The following is a 22,141-nucleotide window of genomic DNA, read 5'->3' as shown; positions in this document are numbered from 1 at the left end:
GTTCGAGACCAGCCTGGACAACAAAGTGAGACTCCATTTTCTCTTTTTTCTTTTTTTTTTTTTTGAGACAGAGTCAGTGAGATGGGAAGAGCCTGTTGCCCAGGCTGGAGTGCGGTGGCTCAATCTTGGCTCACTGCAACCTCCGCCTCCCAGGTTCAAACAATTCTCATGCCTCAGCCTCCAGAGTAGCTGGGATTACAGGCACGTGCCACCACGCCCAGCTAATTTTTTATATTTTTAGTAGAGACAGGGTTTCACCATGTTGCCCAGGCTTGTCTCGAACTCCTGAGCTCAGGCAATCTGCCCACCTCAGCTCTCCAAAGTCTTAGGATTACAGGCATGAGCCACAGTGCCCAGCCGAGACTCCATTTCCTACAGAAAATTTAAAAATTAGCCAGGCATGGTGGTACGTGCTTATAGTTCCAACTACTCAGGAGGCCAAGATGGGAGGATAACTTGAACCCAGGAGGTCAAGGCTGCAGTGAGCCATGAAAAAAAAGGAAGGAAGAAAGAAATACCCAGCTCTTCTGAGTCCCAATTATAGATGGGAAACCCTGGGTGTGACCTTCTATTCCTCATGGGCAAGACAAGACACTGTTCCCAGGGTCACGGTGCCCAGGAGGCCTCTGGCCTGAAAAATGCAGTCTGTTCCACATAACACAGGCTTCCCTGGGCCAGCTGTGTCCACCCTGTGACATCTGGTCTGACCCAAAGGGCAGAGCAGGACACCTGGCTGGGGACAGTCTCTCAACCTGCCAGCTGCCACCATCCCCCAGGTGGGAATCACAGGTAAGTCAGAGGGTCACTGGGGAAGCCTCTTCTGGTGGGGCAGGGGACAGCCCCAGGAGGATTACAGCTGCTGGGCAACTTCCTGTATGGCTCCTCCGCAGGCCCCGTCAAGACAACAACAATGAAAATGGGCTCAATTCTGAGAAAAACGTAAGGGAAGCTACCAGTCAGGCTTCATGAGGCCCCTGTGTGGGCCAATCCCAGTCATTTGGAACCACGTGGCTGGGTGGGTTAGCCCACACGGCCTCATCCTCCACATGTTTACAAGACAAAGAGAAGCACAGAGTGGAGCCCTCAGGGCTGCCCTCCAGAGCCAGCAGACCGTATGCAGGACACAGGCCAGGTGCTTGCTGCCACTCCCATCCCCACCCCACTTCTCTCCTACCATTGTCCCTTCTTTTCCTCCTAGCTGGCCATAATGTGAAACTGAAACAGGTTATGGGAAACAAATTTGTATTCCTCTCAAAAAGGTATTAACAAGTAAAGAGACTGAATCAATAATAAAATCTTCCTGACAAAGAAAAGCCTTAGACCTGATGGCTTCATTGGTGAATTCTACCAAACACTGATTGACTGACTGAGTCAGAGTCTCGCTGTCAGCCAGGCTGGACTGCAGTGGCACCATCTCGGCTCATTGCAACCTCCGCCTCCCGGGCTCAAGCAATTCTCTTGCCTCAGCCTCCTGAGTAGCTGGGATTACAGGTGTGTGCCACCATACCCGGCTAATTTTTGTATTTTTAGTAGAGACGGGGTTTCACCATGTTGGTCAGGTAGTCCCTAACTCCCGACCTCAGGTGATCCGCCCGCCTCGGTCTCCCAAAGTGCTGGGATTACAGGCGTGAGCCACTGCACCCGGCCATCTACCAAACATTTAAATAGGAGCTAACACCAATCCTTCTCAAACTATTCTTTAACTCATTGCCCTGATACCTAAGTCAGACAAAAAATACTACAAGAAAGGAAAACTACAGACCAACACCCCTTATGAATGTTGATGCAAAAATCCTCAAAAAAATGCTGGCAAACTAGCCTGGCACAGTGGCTCACGCCTATAATCCTTTGGGAGGCCAAGGTAGGCGGATCACCTGTGGTCGGGAGTTCGAGACCAGCCTGGTCAATATGATGAGACCCTGTCTCTACTAAAAGTACAAAATTTAGCCGGGCGTGGTGGCATGCGCCTGTAGTCCCAGCTCCTCCTCGAGAGGCTGAAGCAGGAAAATCGCTTGAATCCAGGAGGTGGAAGTTGCAGTGAGCCAAGATCATGCCACTGCACTCCAGCCTGGGTAACAGAGCGAGACTCTTATCTAAAAAAAGAAAAGAAAAGAAAAACTAACAAGTGTCAGTGAGGATGTGGAGAAATTGGAACCCCTGTGCATTGCTGGTAGGAATATAAAAGGGTGCAGCCACTGAGAAAGGCAGTATAGTGGTTCCTCAAAAAACTAAACATGGAATTACTGTACGATCCAGGAATTCCATTTCTAGGTATACACCCAAAAGAAATGAAAGCAGGGGCCAGACACAGGGGCTCACACCTATAATCCCAGCACTTTAGGAGGCTGAGGTGGGCAGATCATTTGAGTTTGGGAGGCTGAGGCGGAGTTTGAGACCAGGCTGGCCAACATGGTGAAACCCCGTCTCTATTAAAAATCCAAAAAAATTAGCTGGGCATGGTGGTGGGCGCCAGTAATCCCAGCTACTCAGGAAGCTGAAGCAGGAGATTGCTTGAACCTGGGAGGCAGGAGTGCCATGAGCCAAGATCGCGCCACTGCACTCCAGCCTGAGCAACAGAGTGAGACTCCATCTAAATGAATGAATGAATGAATGAATAAATGAAAACAGGGACACCAACAGATATCTGCACACCCAGGTTCATAGCAGCATTATTCACAATAGCCAAAATGTGGAAGCAACCCAAGTGTCTGTCCATTTAGGGATGAATAAATAAAAATGTGATAGATCCATACAACAGAATATTATTTAGCCTTAATAAGAAAGGAGGCTGGGCGCAGTGGCTCACGCCTGTAATCCCAGCACTTTGGGAGGCTCAGGTGGGCAGATGGCTTGAGCCCAGGAGTTTGAGACCAGCCTGGGCAACATGGCGAAACCCCATCTCTACAAAAAAAATACAAAAAATCAGTCGGGTGTGGTGGAGTGTGCCGGTAGTCCTAGCTTCCCAGCTACTCAGGAGGCTGCACCGGGAGGATCACTTGAGCCCAGGAAGCAGAGGTTGCAGTGAGCCGTAACTGCGCCACTGCACTCCAGCCTGGGCAACAGAGTAAGACCCTGTCTAAAAATAAATACATTTTAAAAAGGGAAGGAAATTCTCACATGGTGCAACATAAATGAACCTTGAAGACATTCTGCTAAGTGAAATAAGCCAGTCACAAAAGGACAAATACTGCATGATTCCCTTATGGAATGTAAATGAGACACCTCGAATAGTCAAATTCATAGAGACAGAAAGCAGAATGGTGCTTGCCAGGGGTGGGGGGAGGGGGAATGGGGAGTCAGTGTTTGATGGACAGTTTCAGTTTTACATGATGATAGAATTCTGGAGATGGATGGTGGTAATAATTACACAGCCATGGATGTGAATATACTGCCACTGAATTTACACTTAAGTGGTTAAAATGGTAAATTTTATGTTATGAATGTTACCACAATTTTAAAATATTAATCAAGAAAACAAAGTATTGGCCAGGTGTGGTGGCTCATGCCTGTAATCCCAGCACTCTGGGAGGCTGAGGTGGGCAGATCACGAGGTCAGGAGATCGAGACCATCCTGGCTAACATGGTGAAACCCAGTCTCTGCTAAAAAAAAATATAAAAAATTAGCCAGGCGTCGTGGCAAGCGCCTGTAGTCCCAGCTACTTGGGAGGCTGAGGTAGGAGAATGGTGTGAACCCAGGAGGCGGAGCTTGCAGTGAGCTGAGATCGCACCACTGCAAGCCAGCCTGGGCGACAGAGTGAGACTGCGTCACACACACACACACACACACACACAGAGAGAGAGAAAGAAAACAAAGTATTTCGGCCAGGTGCGGTGGCTCATGCCTGTAATCCCAGCACTTTGGGAGGCTGAGGTGGGTGGATCACCTGAGGTAAGGAGTTTGAGACCAGACTGACAAATATGGTGAAACCCTGTCTCTACTAAAAATACAAAAATTAGCCTGGCATAGTGGCGGGCAACTGTAATCCTAGCTACTCAGGAGGCTGAGACAGGAGAACTGCTTGAACCCGGGAGGTGGAGGTTGTAGTGAGTCAAGATCGTGCCACTGCACTCCAGCCTGGGCGACACAGTGAGACTGTCTTAACTAACTAAATAAGATAAGATATTTAGTTGTTTGCTACTTGGGGGACCACAGAGGAAGTTGCTGGTGATTCCCCCATGTTATTTTCCAAAATCTTAGTAAAGTGCCACGGAGAACCACAGTGGGAAGAAGTGGGCCCAGGCTCCATCTGGTGCACGGGGCAGAGGCGTCCCTCAGTCACAGGAGGCATCCCTCCCGAGGCTCCTCGACCCCAAAGACTATTTTCAGGAACCCTTTGTAACATGGCTCTTATTTTTATACATCAATGTTTTCCTAAAATGGAAGCCAAAGGCACAGCATCAGATCTAACCAAACCACTGACCTTTTTAGGGTCATCACATGTGCCAATTTCACCTACTTCTCATATCTTCCTATTTTCAAAGCTCCCCTCACCCTCAAGGCATAGTCTGGCAGTGGCGGCTCAGCACAGCAAGGATTATGCTATAGGCTCTGCAGGGTGCAGGCCTGCGCCCAATCGCCAGCCTCACCATTTCTCAACTGGCCAGTTTGCAACTTCCGCAGGTGATCTCAGCTCTCCACGTGCTCACCTCTTCACCTGTAATATGGCCGCTAAGGCAGCATCTTATTGGGTTACTAGGCCACCCTGGAGCACTCAGCCTGGCCCAGCCAATCAGCTGCCTTCACCTCCTCTAGACCTCCGGGCTTTGCTCAGAGCCTGGCAGTGCCTCAGAGACACCCCCTGAATGTGTCCGGAATGTAACACTTTAGTATGAGAACTCAGCCTATGCCCTTCCTGGAGGATCGCAGGGAGCAAAGCCGGTGTTATGACTTTCCAGATGATATGGAACCCAAAGACGGGCTTCTGCTGAGGCCTTGGTGTACCCTCAGTGCTCCATGATGACACCCACCCTGAGGGCCAGGAAGGCTCCAGTGCTGGGTGAGAAGTCACCTACCTTGATGATGACGCGCTGGTCTGACTGGTCCTCCAGGATGCTGTCCGTGGGGTAGGACTCGATCTGCTGTCTGATGGCAGAGGCGATGGCTGGCACAAACGTCAGCGGGTTCAAATCCAGATCGTCACAGAGGATTTCTGAAAACATCTCAGGCGTCATCAACTTCTCTGAAATCAGGAGAGGGAAGGGATGCCAAGAGATTGCACCATGCTTGGGCATGGACCAGCCTCCCTCACCCCTTCTTCTTTGAAGCCAAACATCTCCGGATGCAGGAGAAGACAACCAGGGCACTGAGGGTGGCCTTCCTGGAAACTGGGAGTGGAAGGAGGAAGCACATGACTAGCAGGCCCCCAGTCCTCATCCTGCACAGACCTCCTGCTCCATGCCCTGGGGGTGGTCATGGCCATAAACACTCCCCTCATTCCACTCATAGCTGGGTGGGTGCATGAGATTATCCCAACTAATGAGATGATCCGGGCGAGGCCAGCAAAGGCACATCAAAGCTTGCGTACCATCTCTCTACTCCCCTCTGTGCTGAACTGGTGGCAGACGTGATGGCACAGAGGCTGGCCCAATACCAGGCCTCATGTGAGCAAAACACACTGTGCCAAGCCACAGCGATTTCCAGGCCTGTGACTGCAGTAGCAGCAGCAGGGCCTCAACAAGGTCACAAGCATGGAGGTCCCTACAGATCCCGGATCCTGGAAAAGGAATTGTACCAGATGGGAGCTCACAGGGACCATCTGTGGCCAGCCAGACCTCAGCAAGGTCCTCTCAGTCAACATTCTCTCCCTGCTCCACCCAGACCTTACTGACAAGACGCCTTGCAGGAATAAGCTGAAAAAGCCAAGAAAAATTCCCTCAGAGCAGACAGTAGGATTCCATCATCAAGAAGCAGGTCAGCCTAACAGACCACAGCCCCACTATCTCCTCCCTGCCCTAAAGACACGCTGGAGACCAGCATCCTAACAGCCCGCGGGGCAGCAACAGCAGGAACCTCAGGTGCATGGGGTAAACACCCAGTGAATACACTGCCCAGAGCATTTTAAAATTAAACTTTTTAAGTAATTGTAGATTCATGTACAGATGCAAGAAACAACACAGAGAAATTCCATGCACACTGCGCCCAGTTTCCTCCAAAAAAGACAAGATAGAGGACTGTATCTGTATCCAGTGATTCATCCAGATTGTCACTTCCTTTTACTGCCAAGTGACATTCTGTGGTACGAAGGGGCCTCACTTTAACTATTCACTCACTGAAGGCTATCTAGATCATTTCCAGTTTCCCGCTATTATAAATAAAGCTGCTATGAACATCCACGTGTAGGCTATTGTATAAACATGTCTTCATTTCTCCAGGATAAATGCTCAGGTACACTGGTTGCATGTTTAGTTTTTTGTTTGTTTGTTTTGAGACGGAGTCTCGCTCTGTCGCCCAGGATGGAGTGCAGTGGCGCTATATCGGCTCACTGCAAGCTCCGCCTCCCGGGTTCACGCCATTCTCCTGCCTCAGCCTCCCGAGTAGCTGGGACTACAAGCAGCCACCACCACGCCCAGCTAATTTTTTGTATTTTTAGAAGAGACGGGGTTTCACTGTGTTAACCAGGATGGTCTCGATCTCCTGACCTCATGATCCGCCCGCCTCGGCCTCCCAAAGTGCTGGGATTACAGGTGTGAGCCACCGCGCCTGGCCGCATGTTTAGTTTTTAACAGAAATTGCCAAACTGTTTTCTAGGGCAGTTTTCCAGCCACTTTACATTCCCATCAGCAGCTTGTGAGTGACCCAGTTCCTCCACATCCTCACCAGCATCTGATGCTGTCACCACTTTTTAAAGATGTGGAATAACAGTGTAATTTTAATCTGCATTTCCCTAAGGCTAACAATGTGGAAAAGCTTTTCAATGTTTATTTGCCACCTGTATAACTTCTTTAGTGAAATTTCTCTTCCTGTCTTTTGCCTTTTTTTTTTTTTTGAGACGGAGTTTTGCTCTTGTTGCCCAGGCTGGAGCGCAACGGTGTGATCTTGGCTCACAGCAACCTCGGCCTCCTGGGTTCCAGCGATTCTCCTGACTCAGCCTCCCAAGTAGCTAGAATTACAGGCATGCGCCACCATGCCCAGCTAATTTTGTATTTTTAGTAGAGACGAGGTTTCTCCACGTTGGTCAAGCTGGTCTCAAACTCCTGACCTCAGGTGATCCACCCACCTCAGCCTCCCAAAGTGCTGGGATTACAGGCGTGAGCCACTGTGCCCGGCCTTTTTTGTTGTTGTTGCTTTTTTAGGACAGAGTTTCACTCTTGTTGCCCAGGATGGATTGCAACAGCGTGATCTCGGCTCACAGCAACCTCTGCCTTCCAGGTTCAAGCGATTCTCCTGCCTCACCCGCCTGAGTAGCTGGGGTTACAGGCATGCGCCACCACGCCCAGCTAATTGTGTATTTTTAGTAGAGACGAGGTTTCTCCATCTTGGTCAGGCTGGTCTTGAACTCGTGATCTCAGGTGATCTGCCCACCTCAGCCTCCTGAAGTGCTAGGATTACAGACGTAAGCCACTGTGCCAGCCTACTTGCCTATGATTGTCTAATTGCTCCAGTGCCATTTTGTTGAATGAGCTGTCTTTCCTCCATTGAATCACATTTGCATCTTTGTAAAAATCAGGAGGGCACGTTTGTGTGGGTCTGTTTCTGGATTCTCAATTCTGTTCCATCACGGTATGTCACTCCACCAATACCACACAGCCTTGATTATCGTAGCTATATAGTAAGCCTTGAGATTGGGTAGAATGATTACTCCCACTTTACTATTTCTCAAAATTGGTGGCTCATGCCTGTAATCCCAGCACTTTGGGAGGCTGAGACAGGCGGACTGCCTGAGCTCAGGAGTTTGAGACCAACCTGGCCAACATGGTAAAACCCTGTCTCTACTAAAAATACAAAAATTAGCCAGGCATGGTGGCGGGCACCTGTAATCCCACCTACTCGGGAGGCTAAGGCAGGAGAAACGCTTGAAACCGGAAGGTGGAGGTTACAGTGAGCAGAGATCATGCCACTGCACTCCAGCCTGGGCAAAAGAGCAAAACTCCATCTCAAAAAAAAAAAATAATAATAATAATAAATAAATTGCTTTAGCTATTTTAGTTTCTTTGCCTTTCCATATAAATCTTAGAACAATCTTATCTACAAAAAAAATCTTGCTGGGATTTTCACAGAAATTGCATTAAATCTGTATATCAATTTGGGGAAAACTGACATCATCTTGAGTCTTTTAATCCATGAATATGATATGTCTACTTATTTAGGTCTTCTTTAATTACTTTCGTCAGTGTTTTATAGTTTTTGGTATATAAGTCCTGTAAATGTTTTGTTGGATTTATACCTAAGTATTCCTTTTTTTATTGAGTGATGATAAATGGTAATGTATTTTTAATTTGTGTCTAGGTACTCATTAATGGCATATAGAAATAAAATGGATTTCTGCATGTTTGCCTTGTATCCCTTTTATCTTGTGACCTTGGGGAATTCAGTTATTAGTTCTCCAAGTTTTCTGTAGATCCCTTGGGATTTTCTACATGGACAATCATGTCATCTGCAAATAGGATTTTATTTCTTCCTTTCCAATCTACACGTCTTTTATTTCCTTTTCTCAGCTTACTGGATTAGCTAGAACTTCCAACACTATGTTGAATAAGAATAGTGACAGCAGACATATTTGGCTTGTTCCTGGTCTCTGGCAGAAAGCATGCAACCTTTCACTATTAAATGCTAGCAACAGGAGGCCAGGCTCTGTGGCTCACGCCTGTAATCCCAACACTTTGGGAGGCCGAGGCGGGTGGATCACACGGTCAGGAGATCGATACATTCCTGGCTAACACTGTGAAACCCCGTCTCTACTAAAAATACAAAAAGTTAGCTGGGTGTGGTGGCAGGGCACCTGTAGTCCCAGCTATCAGGGAGGCTGAGGCAGGAGAATGGTGTGAATCCAGGAGGCAGAGTTTGCAGTGAGCTGAGATCATGCCACTGCACTCCAGCCTAGACAACAGAGCAATACTCCATCTAAAAAAAAAGAAAAAAAAAAAGAAAAAAATAGCAACAGGACTTTTTATACTAAATAGATGCTCTTTACTAAATGGAGGAAGTTTCCTGCTATTATTTTTCTGAGCATTTTTATCATCAGGTGTTGAGTTCTACAAAATGCTTTTTCTGTATCAACTGATCTGATCCTGTGATTTTTCTTCATTAGTGTGTTAATATGGTGGATTACATTGATTGAGCTTCAAATATTGACCCAGCCTTCCATCCCTGCAATAAATCCCACTTGGTCACAGTATATAATTATTTCTATATATTGCTGAATTCTATTTCCCAATATTTTGCTAAGGATTTTGCATCTTTAGTCATAAAGGATATTGGTCTGTATTTTTCTTTTTTTGGTACTGTCTTTAGGTTTGGTATCTAGGTAATACGAGCTTTATAAAATTGATCAGGAAGTGCGTTCTCCTCTTCCATTTTCTGGAAGAGATTGTGTAGAACTGGTGTTAATTCATTCGTCAACATTTGATAGATAGAATTCTCCAGTGAAATCATATGGGCCCAGAGATTTTTTTGGGGGGGAGAATTGTTTTCCTTTTTAAAAATAATGTTTTATATTAAAATTTAATTAGAGATTGGATCCTGCTATGTAGCCCAGGGTGGTCTTGAACTCCTGGCCTCAAGTAATCCTCCCACCTCAGCCTCCCAAAGAGCTGGGATTACAGGTAAGAGCCACCGTGCCTGGCCATTTTTTGGGGTTTTTAAATTACAAATTCTGTTTCCTTAATAGTTATAGGGCAACTCAAATTATCTATTTGATATTGGATGAGTTGTGGTACTTTGTGTTTTGCAAGAAATTAATCCATTTTGTGTAAGCTGTCAAACTTATAGAATTGTTTGCAGTATTCCTTTTGATATCTGCAGGGTCTGTGGTGACATCCCATTTCATTCCTGATATTGATAATTTACATTCTTTTTGTCAGCCTTGCTAGAGATTGCCAGTTTTATTAATTTTTCAAAAAACCAGCTAGTTTTCATTAGTTTTCTCTATTGTTTGATTTCTGTTTTCAATGTCATTGATTTCTGCTCTTCAAATGTCCTTCCTTCTGCTTCCTTTGGTTTTGTTTCTCTTGGTTCTTGAGATTAGAGCTTAGATTATCGACTTGAGGAAAGCTTTTCCTGTTTTCTAATGTACGCACTGGTGCTACAGATAATCTGCATTGCACTGTTTAGCTTTATCCCACAAATTCTGATATGCTGCATTTTCATTTAGGTCTGTGTATGTTTTTAAATTTCCCTACAGACTTCCTCTTTGAACCACAGATTATTTAGAAGTCTGTTATTTAGCTTACAAGTATTTGAGTCAATTGTGGTTGGAGAACACACTCTGTATGGTTTCAATTCTTTAAATTTGTTAAAACTTGTTTTATGATCCATTATACGGATTATACGGTATATGTTGCACAGGCACTTGAAAAGAATGTGCATTCGGCTGTGCTGGAGTGTTCTATAAATGCTAATCAGATTCTGTTGGTCGATAGTGTTTTTGATCTTACATCGTTTTGCTGATTTTCCGTCCAGTTCCATCGGTTGTTGAGAGAGGAATGCTGAGGTCTCCAATGATTGTGAATTTGTTTATTTCTCCTTTTGGTTCTATCTGATTTCTATCTGATACTGTTTCACATATTTTCCAGCTCTGTCGTTTGCTGCATACATATTTAGGATTGCTATGTCTTCTTGATGAACTTATCTTTTTACCATTATTTAATGTTCTTCTCTGTCTCTGGTCATTTTCTTTGAAGTCTGCCTTACTGATACTAACATTGTCACTCCTGCTTTCCTTTGATTAACGTTTTATCTTTATCCATCTTTTTTTTTTTTTTTTTTTGAGACACAGTCTTGCTCTGTCACCTAGGCTGGAGTGCAATGGTGTCATCTCAGCTCAACACAACCTCCACCTCCCGGGTTCAAGCAATTATCCCTGCCACAGCTTCCCGTTCCTGAGTAGCTGGGATTACAGGCGCCCGCCACCACACCCAGCTAATTTTTGTATTTTTAGTAGAGACAGGGTTTTGCCATGTTAGCCAGGCTGGTCTTGAACTCCTGACCTCAGGTGATCCGCCTGCCTCGGCCTCCCAAAATGCCGCGATTACAGGCATAAGCCACCGTGCCCAGCCTTAAAGCCTTAAATCTTTCCACATACCTTTAGAACTGTATCAGATACTGTTACAATTTTTGCTTCAACTGTCAAACATAATTTGTTAAACCCAAGAGGAGAGGAAAGTCTATTTTATTTATCTACATTTTTTCTTATCATACTTTCTTTTGTTCCTTCCTGATGTCTCAATGTTTCTTCTTTAATCATTTCCTTTCTTTTTTTTTTTTTTTTTGAGACAGAGTCTTGCTCTGTTGCCCAGGCTGGAGTGCAGTGGCGTGATCTCGGCTCACTGCAACCTCCGCCTCCCAGGTTCAAGTGACTCTTCTGCCTCAGCCTCCTGAGTAGCTGGGACTACAGGCGTGCACCACCATGCCTGGCTAATTGTTTTTGTATTTTTAGTAGAGACGGGGTTTCACCATATTGGTCAGGCTGGTCTCAAACTCCTGACCTTGTGATCCGCCTGCCTTGGCCTCCCAAAGTTCTGGGATTACAGGTGGGAGCCACCATGCCGGCAATCATTTCCTTTCTTTTAGCCACTCTTTTAGGGAAGGTCTGCAGGGGATAGTTTACTTTTTCTTTTTCTTTTTTTTTTTTTTTGAGTTGGAGTCTCGCTCTGTCACCCAGGCTGGAGTGCAATGGCGCAATCTCTGCTCACTGCAACCTCTGCCTCCCAGGTTCAAGTGATTCTCCTGCCTCAGCCTCCCAAGTAGCTGGGATTATAGGCATGCGCCACCACGCCCGGCTAATTGTTTTTGTATTTTTAGTAGAGATGGGGTTTCACCATGTTGGTCAGGCTGGCCTCCAATTCCTGACCTCGTGATCTGCCCGCCTCGGCCTCCCAAAGTGCTGGGATTACAGGCGTGAGCCACCCCGCCCAGCACTTAGTTTTCTTTCATCTAAGAATGTCTTGACTAAGAATGTCCAATATCGTTCATTCCTGAACAATATTGTCACTGGGTACAGGATTCTAAATTAACAGTTCTTTTCTTTCAGTACTTGAAAAATATCATGCCACTTCTTCTAGCCTCCAGTTTCTCATGAGAAATCTACCATCATTCGGCCGGGCGTGGTGGCTCATGCCTATAATCCCAGCACTTTGGGAGGCCAAGGCGGGCGGAACACGAGGTCAGGAGATCGAGACCATCCTGGCTAACACGGTGAAACCCCGTCTCTACTAAAAAATACAAAAAATTGGCCGGGCGCAGTGGCTCACGCCTGTAATCCCAGCACTTTGGGAGGCCGAGGTGGGCGGATCACCTGAGGTGGGGAGTTCAAGGCCAGCCTGACCAACATGGAGAAACCCCTCTCTACTAAAAATACAAAAATTAACCGGGTATGGTGGCGCATGCCTGTAATCCCAGCTACTCAGGAGGCTGAGGCAGGAGAATCACTTGAACCCGGGAGGTAGAGGTTGTGGTGAGCTGAGACTGTGCCATTGCACTCCAGCCTGGGCAACAAGAGCGGAAACTCCGTCTCAAAAAAAAAAAAAAAAGAATGTCCAATATCGTTCATTCCTGAACAATATTGTCACTGGGTACAGGATTCTAGATTAACAGTTCTTTTCTTTCAGTACTTGAAAAATATCCTGCCACTTGCTCTAGCGTCCAGTTTCTCACGAGAAATCTACCATCATTTGGCCAGGCGCGGTGGCTCACGCCTGTAATCCCAGCACTTTGGGAGGCCAAGGCGGGCAGATCACGAGGTCAGGAGATCGAGACCATCCTGGCTAACACAGTGAAACCCCGTCTCTACTAAAAAATACAAAAAATTGGCCAGGCGCCGTGGCTCACGCCTGTAATCCCAACACTTTGGGAGGCTGAGGTGGGCGGATCACGAGGTCGGGAGATCGAGACCATCCTGGCTAACACGGTGAAACCCTGTCTCTACTAAAAAATACAAAAAATTAGCCAGGCATGGTGGCGGGCACCTGTAGTCCCAGCTGCTCGGGAGGCTGAGGCAGGAGAATGGCATGAACCTGGGAGGCGGAGCTTGCAGTGAGCCGAAATTGCGCCACTGCACTCCAGAGTGGGCGACAGAGACTCCATTTCAAAAAAAAAAAATACAAAAAATTAGCCGGGCCTGGTGGTAGGCGCCTGTAGTCCCAGCTACTCGGGAGGCTGAGGCAGGAGAATGGCATGAACCCGGGAGGCGGAGCTTGCAGTGAACTGAGATCGCACCACTGTACTCCAGCCTGAGCGACAGACTCCGTCTCAAAAAAAAAAAAAAAAAAAAATTTAGCCGGGTGTGGTGGTGGGCACCTGTAGTCCCAGCTACTCGGGAGACTGAGGCAGGAGAATGGCGTGAACCCAGGAGGCGGAGCTGGCAGTGAGCCGAGATCGTGCCACTGCACTCCAGCCTGGGCGACAGAGCAAGACTCCATCTCAAAAAAAAAAAAAAGAAAAAAAAAGAAATCTACCACCATTCTTATTGTCTTTTCCCTACAGGTAAGTTGTCCTTTTTCTCTGATTGCTCTCAAGATTTTTTTCTTTGTGTTGAGTTTCCAGAAGTTTAATTATGATGTGTCTTGGCATGGATTGCTTTGGGTTAATCATGTTGGGCTTCACTTGGCTTCCTGAATCTATCACTTGATTTTTTTTTTTTAACTTTAAAAAAAATGTTTTTGAGACGGGGTCTCACTCTGTTGCCCAGGCTGGAGTGCAGTGGCTCAATCACGGCTCACTGAAGCCTCAACCTCCCGGGCTCAAGCTATCCTCCCACCTCAGCCTCCCAAGTAGCTGAGATCACAGGCACGTGCTACCACATCTGGTGAATTTTTGTAGAAATGGGGTTTCACCGTGACACCCAGGCTGGTCTTGAACTCCCGCGGTAAAGTGATCTGCCCGCCTCAGCCTCAGGCGGGAGCAACTGTGCTCAACCTCATTTAATTTTTTAGAGCCCAAAACAAGCATGTGGATATAAATCTCTAAAAACTTGCCTTCTGTAGCCAAGTGTAGACACTCAGGGCCCTAATCACTCCTTTGCCTGTGTGCCAAGACAGATTCCAAACCTCTTCCTGAGGGGATCCCCTTGTTCCCCTTCTGGGTGAAGATGGCATCTATGTCCACATGTGTTCTGGTTAGGCAACTCATCTTTTCTGGAGGATTTTAATACTTCCCTCCCTCAGCAGGCTGTTAAGCCAGGTGCCACCATACATCACCAGTGATTCAGAGAAGCACTACTTCAAGTCCTTTTCAGAGAAAATAACCTCAAACTCATCACAACACCTACCAGAAACCTGAGAAAAATCCTGATTCCTTTTTTTTTTTTTTTTTTTTTTTTGAGATAGAGTCTCACTCTGTCGCCCAGGTTGAAGTGCAATGCCACAATCTCAGCTAACTGCAACCTCTGCCTCCCAGGTTCAAGCGATTCTTGTGCCTCGGCCTCCCAGGTTGCTGGGACCACAGGTGTGCCACCACACCCGACTAATTTTTATATTTTTAGTAGAGATGGGGTTTTGCCATGATGGCCAGGCTGGTCTCAAACTCCTGGCCTCAAGTGATCCTCCCACCTCACCCTCCCAAAGTGCTGGGATTACAGGCGTGAGCCACCACGCCTGGCCAATCCTGATTCTGAAGGTGGCCTGAACATACACTTCATTCGTGCTACTCAAGTACTGCTACTTCACATATTTAATCCCTCTGTGATAAAGACTCTCATGCCCACCTTTAAGATGATCTGAAACTTCAAAGCAAATCAATAACAATTTTGGCATGGCATCTAACCACCAATTAAGAATCACAGCTCTTACAAATGCCAAATACCACCCAGAGCTGAGGAAGAGTTCGCAGAACAACACTATTTTGGTTCTCCACTGGTTAAGACTTTGTTCTAAATTACTTTCAGTGGGCATCATATTTTACATTAGAACTCCTAGGAGGAACAGCCCAGTGGAACTCACTGTGGAGTTCATGGACGATCCTGGTCTTCCTTACTATACTGTGCCCTCTTCCTGAGGGCTGTAGGAAATCTCAGATTCCAGGACCACGTGTGATTCTACTTCTTCAGAGCCACAGGCTGCTGCTAACCTTGACCACACTGAGTATGCAAATGATTTTCACGTCTCATTCTGCCTGGTTCTAAAAAGGCCCAGAGCCACGCCCAACTCCCAGCAATGTTCACCAAATAAAAGCTGAGTACGAGCTCCCTCTTCAACTTGAACATTTCCTCTTTATCCAGTTTTTCCTAACCACTCCGTTTTCATTTGCTTTAGTCATTTGGGCCCAGTGTACTTATGGTAAGCTTCCTTGCATCCTTTCTGGAACAGGGCGGGGGGATAAACAAACCAGAACTTTCTATGTGTTGCCCAAAGAAAGGTAACGAGACAGAGCACGGACTGATCCAATTTGAACAACTAAGTTCCTATGCTGGGCTAGATTCTATGTTAAGAGAAACAGCAGCCGGGCGCGGTGGCTCATGCCTGTAATCCCAGCACTTTGGGAGGCCAAGGCAGGCAGATCACCTGAGGTCAGGAGTTTGAGACCAGCTTGACCAATATGGTGAAATCCCGTCTCCACTAAAAATACAAAATTAGCCAGGCATGGAGGCGCATGCCTGTAATCCCAGCTACTCGGGAGGCTGAGGCAGGAGAATCACTTGAACCTGGGAGGCGGAAGTTGTGGTGAGCTGAGATCACGCCATTGCACACCAGCCTGGGCAACAAGAGTGAAACTCCATCTCAAAAAAAAGAAGAAACACGGCAATGAAAAACAAGGCCCCTGACCTTAAAGGGTTGAAATGGAGAGGGAGAGAAAAGAATTAACAAATAACTATGATGTGGGCCAGCAGAGATAAGCGGGGAGCTTGGCAGAGATAACAGGCATTGTGCAGCACTGATGGCCTGGTCCCCATGGGCTGTCCTGTCCCTGTTCTGGGGCATGACCAGTGAACTGTACCTGTCCCCATCTACACTCAATACAACCTCCCGGCGTCTCTTGCCAGTGTCCTCCCTCACCCATGTCTCCTCCCACTGGCGTCCCCCCTCACCAGCTGACCTGTGAGACCTACGGGACAAGCACCCGGCACATGGCTCTCAGGCCTTCTTCTCAGGGCTGAGCAGAGGCCTTTGGACTCAGGCCTGGCACTGGTGTGAGCAAGTGGTAGGCCTAGCACTCAGGCCTACCATGCTGAGTGCCTGGGGATGACCAAAGGAAGCAGCCTAATCCTTCAGAAAGCTCAAGGCAGCCACATATCAACAACCACTCATACTCTCCTCCCTCAGGAAATCCCTTCTGAGAGAAAAATGCTGCAACTATGTTATCTGCTGTGGAGCCGTCTACAGCAGGGGGAGTTTTAGCAAACAAAGGCGCCTTGACCCAGGAGAAAATGCTGCACTGTTTGAAGATTAAAGAAATCAGAAAGAGGCTGGGTGCAGTGGCTCACGCCTGTAATCCCAGCAGTGTGAGAGGCCATGGCAGGCGGCATCACCTGAGGTCAGTTCAAGACCAGCCTGGCTAACATGGTGAAACCCTATCTCTACTAAAAATACAAAAATTAGCCAGGCATGGTGGCACGCGCCTGTAGTTCCAGCTACTCAGGAGGCTGAGGCACGAGAATCGCTTGAACTTAGGAGGCGGAGGTTGCAGTGAGCTGAGATCATGCCACCGCACTCCAGCCTGGGCGACAGAGTGAGACTCCATCTCCCCTCCCAAAAAAAAGAGAAACCAGAAAGATACTTATGATAAGTGAAGAAAAATAAAACGATACTTGCTCTATAGTGACAACTATGTTAAATATGTTTGCATGTGGAATTGACAGAAAAGGTAAAACTGAAAACATTATTCAGGTGGTGAGATTCTGATGATTTTAAACATTTACTCATTTAAAAATGATAACGCTGGGCACAGTGGTGCACACCTGTATTCCTAGCTATTTGGGAGGCTGTGGCAGGAGGATTGCTTGAGCCCAGGCAGTTCAAGATTACAGTGAGCTATGAGAGTATCACTGTACTCCAGCCTGGGCAACAGAGTGAGACTCTGTCTCTTAAAAAAAAAAATAAGTAAAATAAAGATGATATTCACTGCATTTTGTCTGAATATAAATAGTATGTTCATTATAAAAATTCAGAAGGATACAGACACTAAGTAAAAAAAAAAAACTGGTATGCAACAAGATCTAAAAAAACAGTAATCATAAAATAAAATAATAAAAATACATTCTAACAGACTTAAAAATAGAGAAAACAATAAATGCATGCATGATCCGCCCTCCCAGATGGGATAAGCAGTCTAGACACCTGGGATGCATATCCTTCTAACCTTTCTGTCTACATTTGCACAAAGACCGAGTTCTGTCCAGGCTTTGGAAGCCCGGGAAGAGCCAGAAGAGATGGCATCTGACCCAGGACTTACAGAGTGAGGATGTCTAGAGATGACCAGTTAGAGGAGGAGAGAGGCACGGGGCACACATGCAGCCTCACACAGCAGAAGCAGAGTGGTGGACAGGACCCAAGGCAGGTGTGTGCAGGGCTCGGGGGCTGAACTAGGTCTGACTGGCATTGTCATCATCATCCATGCTATGCAGATCAGCCGCCTCCCATGCCAGGCCTCTTGGGCCACCCAACCTCAGTATGGCGAAAGGAGTCCGAAGTTCACAGGCCCAATCCACAGTGAACAGCAACAGAACCAGGACTGAACCCAGAGCCCACACCCTCCAAAACTATGCCCCGATGTCCTGCGTGTCAGGTCCAGAATCTGCCTGACAGGCAGCTGGCAGGAAAGGGGACTGTTCCCACGTAACACACAGGGGTTGGGGCCAGGCCCAGCCAAGCCCGACTGCCTTGTACCATTCATGTTCCAGGTGAAGGCGTCTCGCAGCTTCTGCCCATCGATCTCCATGTCCAGCCGGATGGGGACCAGCACCTCGGGCTGAGATGCGTTCTCATGGATCACAGCTGGGTCATGGTCATCAAAGCTGAAAGTGAAATGGAAGCAACAGTCAGCGAGGGGGCCGGAGCCCTAGGTATGCAAATTTTCAGCCTCTCTCTCTGCACAGCAGGCCTCTGCAAACCCATCTGGGGAAGATGGCCGCTTGTCAGCTAACAGCTGAGGCAGCAGACGAGGCCAGCAGGGGTCCCGGGGCCACGGTCTAATGGGGACAGTCGGGGCCATAAATAACAAGCACCAGTCTGTCTGCAATAGAATCGACCTGGGCAGTGTTGGAACAACACCCAGACATCCTGTGAAGGGATATTTAAGCCTGAAATTTGGCAGGACTTTCATGGAAGGCTATGGGAAAGGAGAAGGGCATTTCCAGAAGAGGAAATATTCTAGCAAGGCCAAGGCAGGTGAATGGAGGAACTGCTGAGGACGTACAAACAGACCACAGAGCACAGATTCCGTGAGGAGCAGTGGTCAGGGATGCTGCAAAGCTAGCGGGTGTCGAAGCACCCAAAGTTCTTCCCTCAGGCTATGCAAACTGGCCACTGCCCTGAGGGAGTCCCAGGAGGATTCCAAGCAATGGAGTACTTTGGGAAGATAAAGAGGGAAGAGTCCGGCAGGCAGGTTGGTGAAATGGAGCTGGAGGACACAGGACACCTAAGGGCGTCTGGGAGCATGGAGAGGGCTGAGAAAGGCCCCCAGTGACCTTGGGAGGTAGATGGAAGACAGAGAAAAGTGACCTGAGTGCCAGGCATGAAGGCACTGGGAAACAGACAGGGAAAGGGGCAGGGATGCTGCAGAAAAGGGGTGGCCACTCTAAGGGAGAAGGGGACAGTCAACTAGGGATGGGAAGAGGAGATAGAGGGAAGGAAGATAGAAGGAAAAGGAGGAGGGGGTAGGATGGGAGGGAGGGAAGGAGGAATGATGGAAGGAAGGAAGGAGGAAAGGAAAGAGGGGAGGAGGGAGAATGGGGCTAAACCTCAGCAGAGGCAACTGCAGGGCAGGAGCTCTGGGAGGTCTGACAGCAATGAGGACGTTCTCAGGCCTGAGGCAGGGTGAGTGGGGCAGAGTGCAGCGGTGGCAGCACCAGGCCAGGTTGGGCCTGGCACCCCAGTGAGAACTCCTGCTTCTGCTCCGAGGGTGATGGGGAGCCTGGAGGATTCTGCGTGGAGAGGTGACATGATCTGCCTGGAGCAGAGGCCACACCAGCTGCAGAGCTGAGAAGGCAGCAGGGAGGGGAGGTAGGGGCTGCTAGAGACCCCAGGGAGAGCAGTGGGGGGCTGTCTGAGGCAGTCCCAGGTGAGAACCTGGAGAGACTGGACTTGCTGTGTGAGGAAAAGGCAGGACTTGGGAAAGAAACCTACAGCCTGAGCAAGGAGAGGGCTGGATCTCCACGCGCCGAAATGGAGAAGTCTTCAGGCAACATGAGGCTGAGGGGGTGAGGGCAGCTGAGGAAGTCTGGGCCACAGAGGTGAAAAACAGACCCCGAAGACATCTACAACTTAATCCCCAAAACCTGTGACTGTCAGCTCATATGGCCAAAAAAGGAGACTTTGAAGATACGATTAAGTGAAAGATCCTGAGAGATTAACCAGAAGGGCCCTAAATTACATCGCCAAGTGTCCTTCTAAGAGAGAGACAGGGAAGTTTCATGCAGAGAAGGCCACGTGACCACAGAGGCCGAGACTGGAACGTGACAGCCCCCAAAGCTGGAAGAAGCAAGGACCGAATCACCTCGACGGCCTCTGGAGGGAGCATGGCCCTGTCCACACGTGAGTCTGGTCTAGTGAAACTAAATCCGGGCTCCTGAGCCCCAGAACTGTGAGGGAAGAAATGTGCTCTGCTCGAAGCCACCAGTTTGTGGTGGTTTATTCCAGCAGGCTCTGGGAAATGGTGGCACAGTGGGAGTCACGTGGATGGCATCTGCACCATCAGACTGGCTGTGGCCCACTCGTGTGAAACTGAGGGCAGAGAAAGGGCCCAAGGACCACGCCCTGAGTAACTCCACTTGAGGGGCCAGAGAGGTGAGGAGGACATGGCAAGGTGACAGTAGACAGAGCCAAGGAGGCTATGGACAATGTCCTGGAAGTCAGGGAAACACAACAGTTCAAAGGCGAGGAGGTACTGTGGCGTTGTGGGGAGCACAAGGTCAAAGCAGAGTGTTTTTCTGGGGAGGAAGGAACTGAAACGTGCTGGAGAACTAAGGCGGAATCAGTACGGAGGGTGAGTGCAGCGATGCATCCACACCAAAGGGGGAAGGTTCTCTTCTTGTCTCGGCCCATGCGGTTCCTGTTGATGGTCGTGGAGCATGGCACGGCATCTAAGTGGTGGGAGCTGTTGGGCAGGGTGGGTACCCACTGGCTGTTCCTCTTGGCCTTCTGTTCCCTGAGGAGATACAAGAAAAGTCCTCCCAGTCAGTCTAGGAGCCTGATCCTGCCCACCAGGAATCAACTAATGCTCCAGGGATGCCCACTGTACCTCTGTCAGGCTCGAGGCTCCCATGGGAGTTGTCTGTGCATCTGACTTTGCAGGAGCCTGCTCCCCAGGCTGTCATCAGATGCTAGAGGCACCTGGGCAAGGGCAAGGGTACGTAGGGGCACCAGACACAGCACGGCCATGGTGTACTGCACTATGAGCCAGGCATGGCTCCACGGAAGCACTTCCTGGATGCGGGGAAGTGGTACAAGGGGGAGACTTCCCAGAGGAGTGGATAATAGAGCACAGCCTTAGACACTGAGTCAGGGTTCACTGCGGGGAGGGGCACGGGCAGCAGCAAGGAGGAGAGACTGAGGGGCAGTCCAGGGAGGAGGCCCCCAGGGAGGGGACCGATCACAGGTCTCACATGCTCCATGAGATGACTTTACTCAGCAGGTGGCTGGGAGTCCCCAGGGTTTTGAAGGAAGAGACATGATCAGGCTGTCATTTTAGACATACCGGCCATCCTGAGATGGACTAGGCAAGGCCTCTGGCCTCTCAGCTTCCACAGCAATAGAAGTTGAAAAGATGGGTTGATAAATACCTTCCAGAGGTGACATCCAAGGTAATTTAAATAACCCATGTCCCATGAAGCGTTTGATCTTTTCTCCCAAATTCCAGGTTGCTTTTACCAAAAGCACCAGGTGCAGTGGCTCATGCCTGTAGCTCCAGCACTTTGGAAGGTCAAGATGGGCAGACCACCTGAGGTCAAGAGTTCGAAACCAGGCCAGGTGTGGTGGCTCACGCCTGTAATCCCAGCACTTTGGGAGGCCAAGGCGGATGGATCACCTGAGGTCAGGAGATCAAGACCAGCCTGGCCAACATGGTGAAACCCTGTCTCTACTAAAAATACTAAAATTAGCCAGGTGTAGCCGGGCGCGGTGGCTCACGCCTGTAATCCCAGCACTTTGGGAGGCCGACGCGGGCAGATCACGACGTCAGGAGATCAAGACCAGCCTGGACAACATGGTGAAAGCCCGTCTCTATTAAAAACACAAAAAATTAGCCGGGCGTGGTGGCAGGCGCCTGCAGTCCCAGCTACTCAGGAGGCTGAGGCAGGAGAATGGCATGAACCCGGGAGGCAGAGCTTGCAGTGAGCCAAGATTGCGCCACTGCACTCCAGAGTGGGAGACAGAGCAAGACTCCGTCTCAAAAAAAAAAAAAAAAAAATTAGCCAGGTGTGGTGGCAGGAGCCTGTAATCTCAGCTACTCAGGAGGCAGAGGCAGGAGAATCACTTGAACCCGGGAGGCAGAAGTTGCAGTGAGCCGAGATTACACCATTGCAGTCCAGCCTGGGCAACAAGAGCGAAACTCCATCTCAAAAAAAAAAAAAAAAAACCAAAAGGTGAGTTCGAAACCAGCCTGGCCAACATGGTGAAACCTCAACCCTACCAAAAATACAAAAGTTAGCCAGGCGTGGTGGCACACGTCTATAATCCAGCTACTCAGGAGGCTGAAGCATGAGAATCACTTGAACCCAGGAGGCGGAGGTTGCAGTGAGCCGAGATCAACCACTGCACTCCAGCCTGGGCGAGAGAGCAACATCCTATCTCGAAGAAAAAAAAAAAAATACCAAAAGCTGTTTTAAACTAAGGC

General features: G+C 48.4%; 1 protein-coding gene across 4 annotated transcripts in view; it reads right to left on the bottom strand.

Annotated features, from left to right (window-relative positions):
- The window catches only part of SMARCB1 (SWI/SNF related, matrix associated, actin dependent regulator of chromatin, subfamily b, member 1), a 50,045-nt gene that overhangs the window by 12,554 nt on the left and 15,350 nt on the right, over window positions 1–22,141 (bottom strand). For 2 of the 4 annotated variants that reach the window (XM_003804627.6, XM_003804626.5), the window contains exons 4-6: window positions 20,318–20,455; window positions 17,977–18,104; window positions 5,014–5,180 (exon numbers count right to left, since the gene is read on the bottom strand). In XM_003804627.6, coding sequence (XP_003804675.1) covers window positions 5,014–5,180; window positions 17,977–18,104; window positions 20,318–20,455 — 433 coding nt within the window. Of the gene's footprint in view, window positions 1–5,013; window positions 5,181–17,976; window positions 18,105–20,263; window positions 20,456–22,141 lie in introns of all 4 variants that reach the window. The other 2 variants (XM_034949282.3, XM_034949281.3) reach the window with 1 other exon arrangement.

This window comes from Pan paniscus, chromosome 23 (genome assembly GCF_029289425.2).
Source record: "Pan paniscus chromosome 23, NHGRI_mPanPan1-v2.0_pri, whole genome shotgun sequence".
Lineage (NCBI taxonomy): Eukaryota > Metazoa > Chordata > Mammalia > Primates > Hominidae > Pan > Pan paniscus.
The sequence above is the reverse complement of the archived record's forward strand: the minus strand, read 5'-3'. Positions and strand labels throughout refer to the sequence as shown.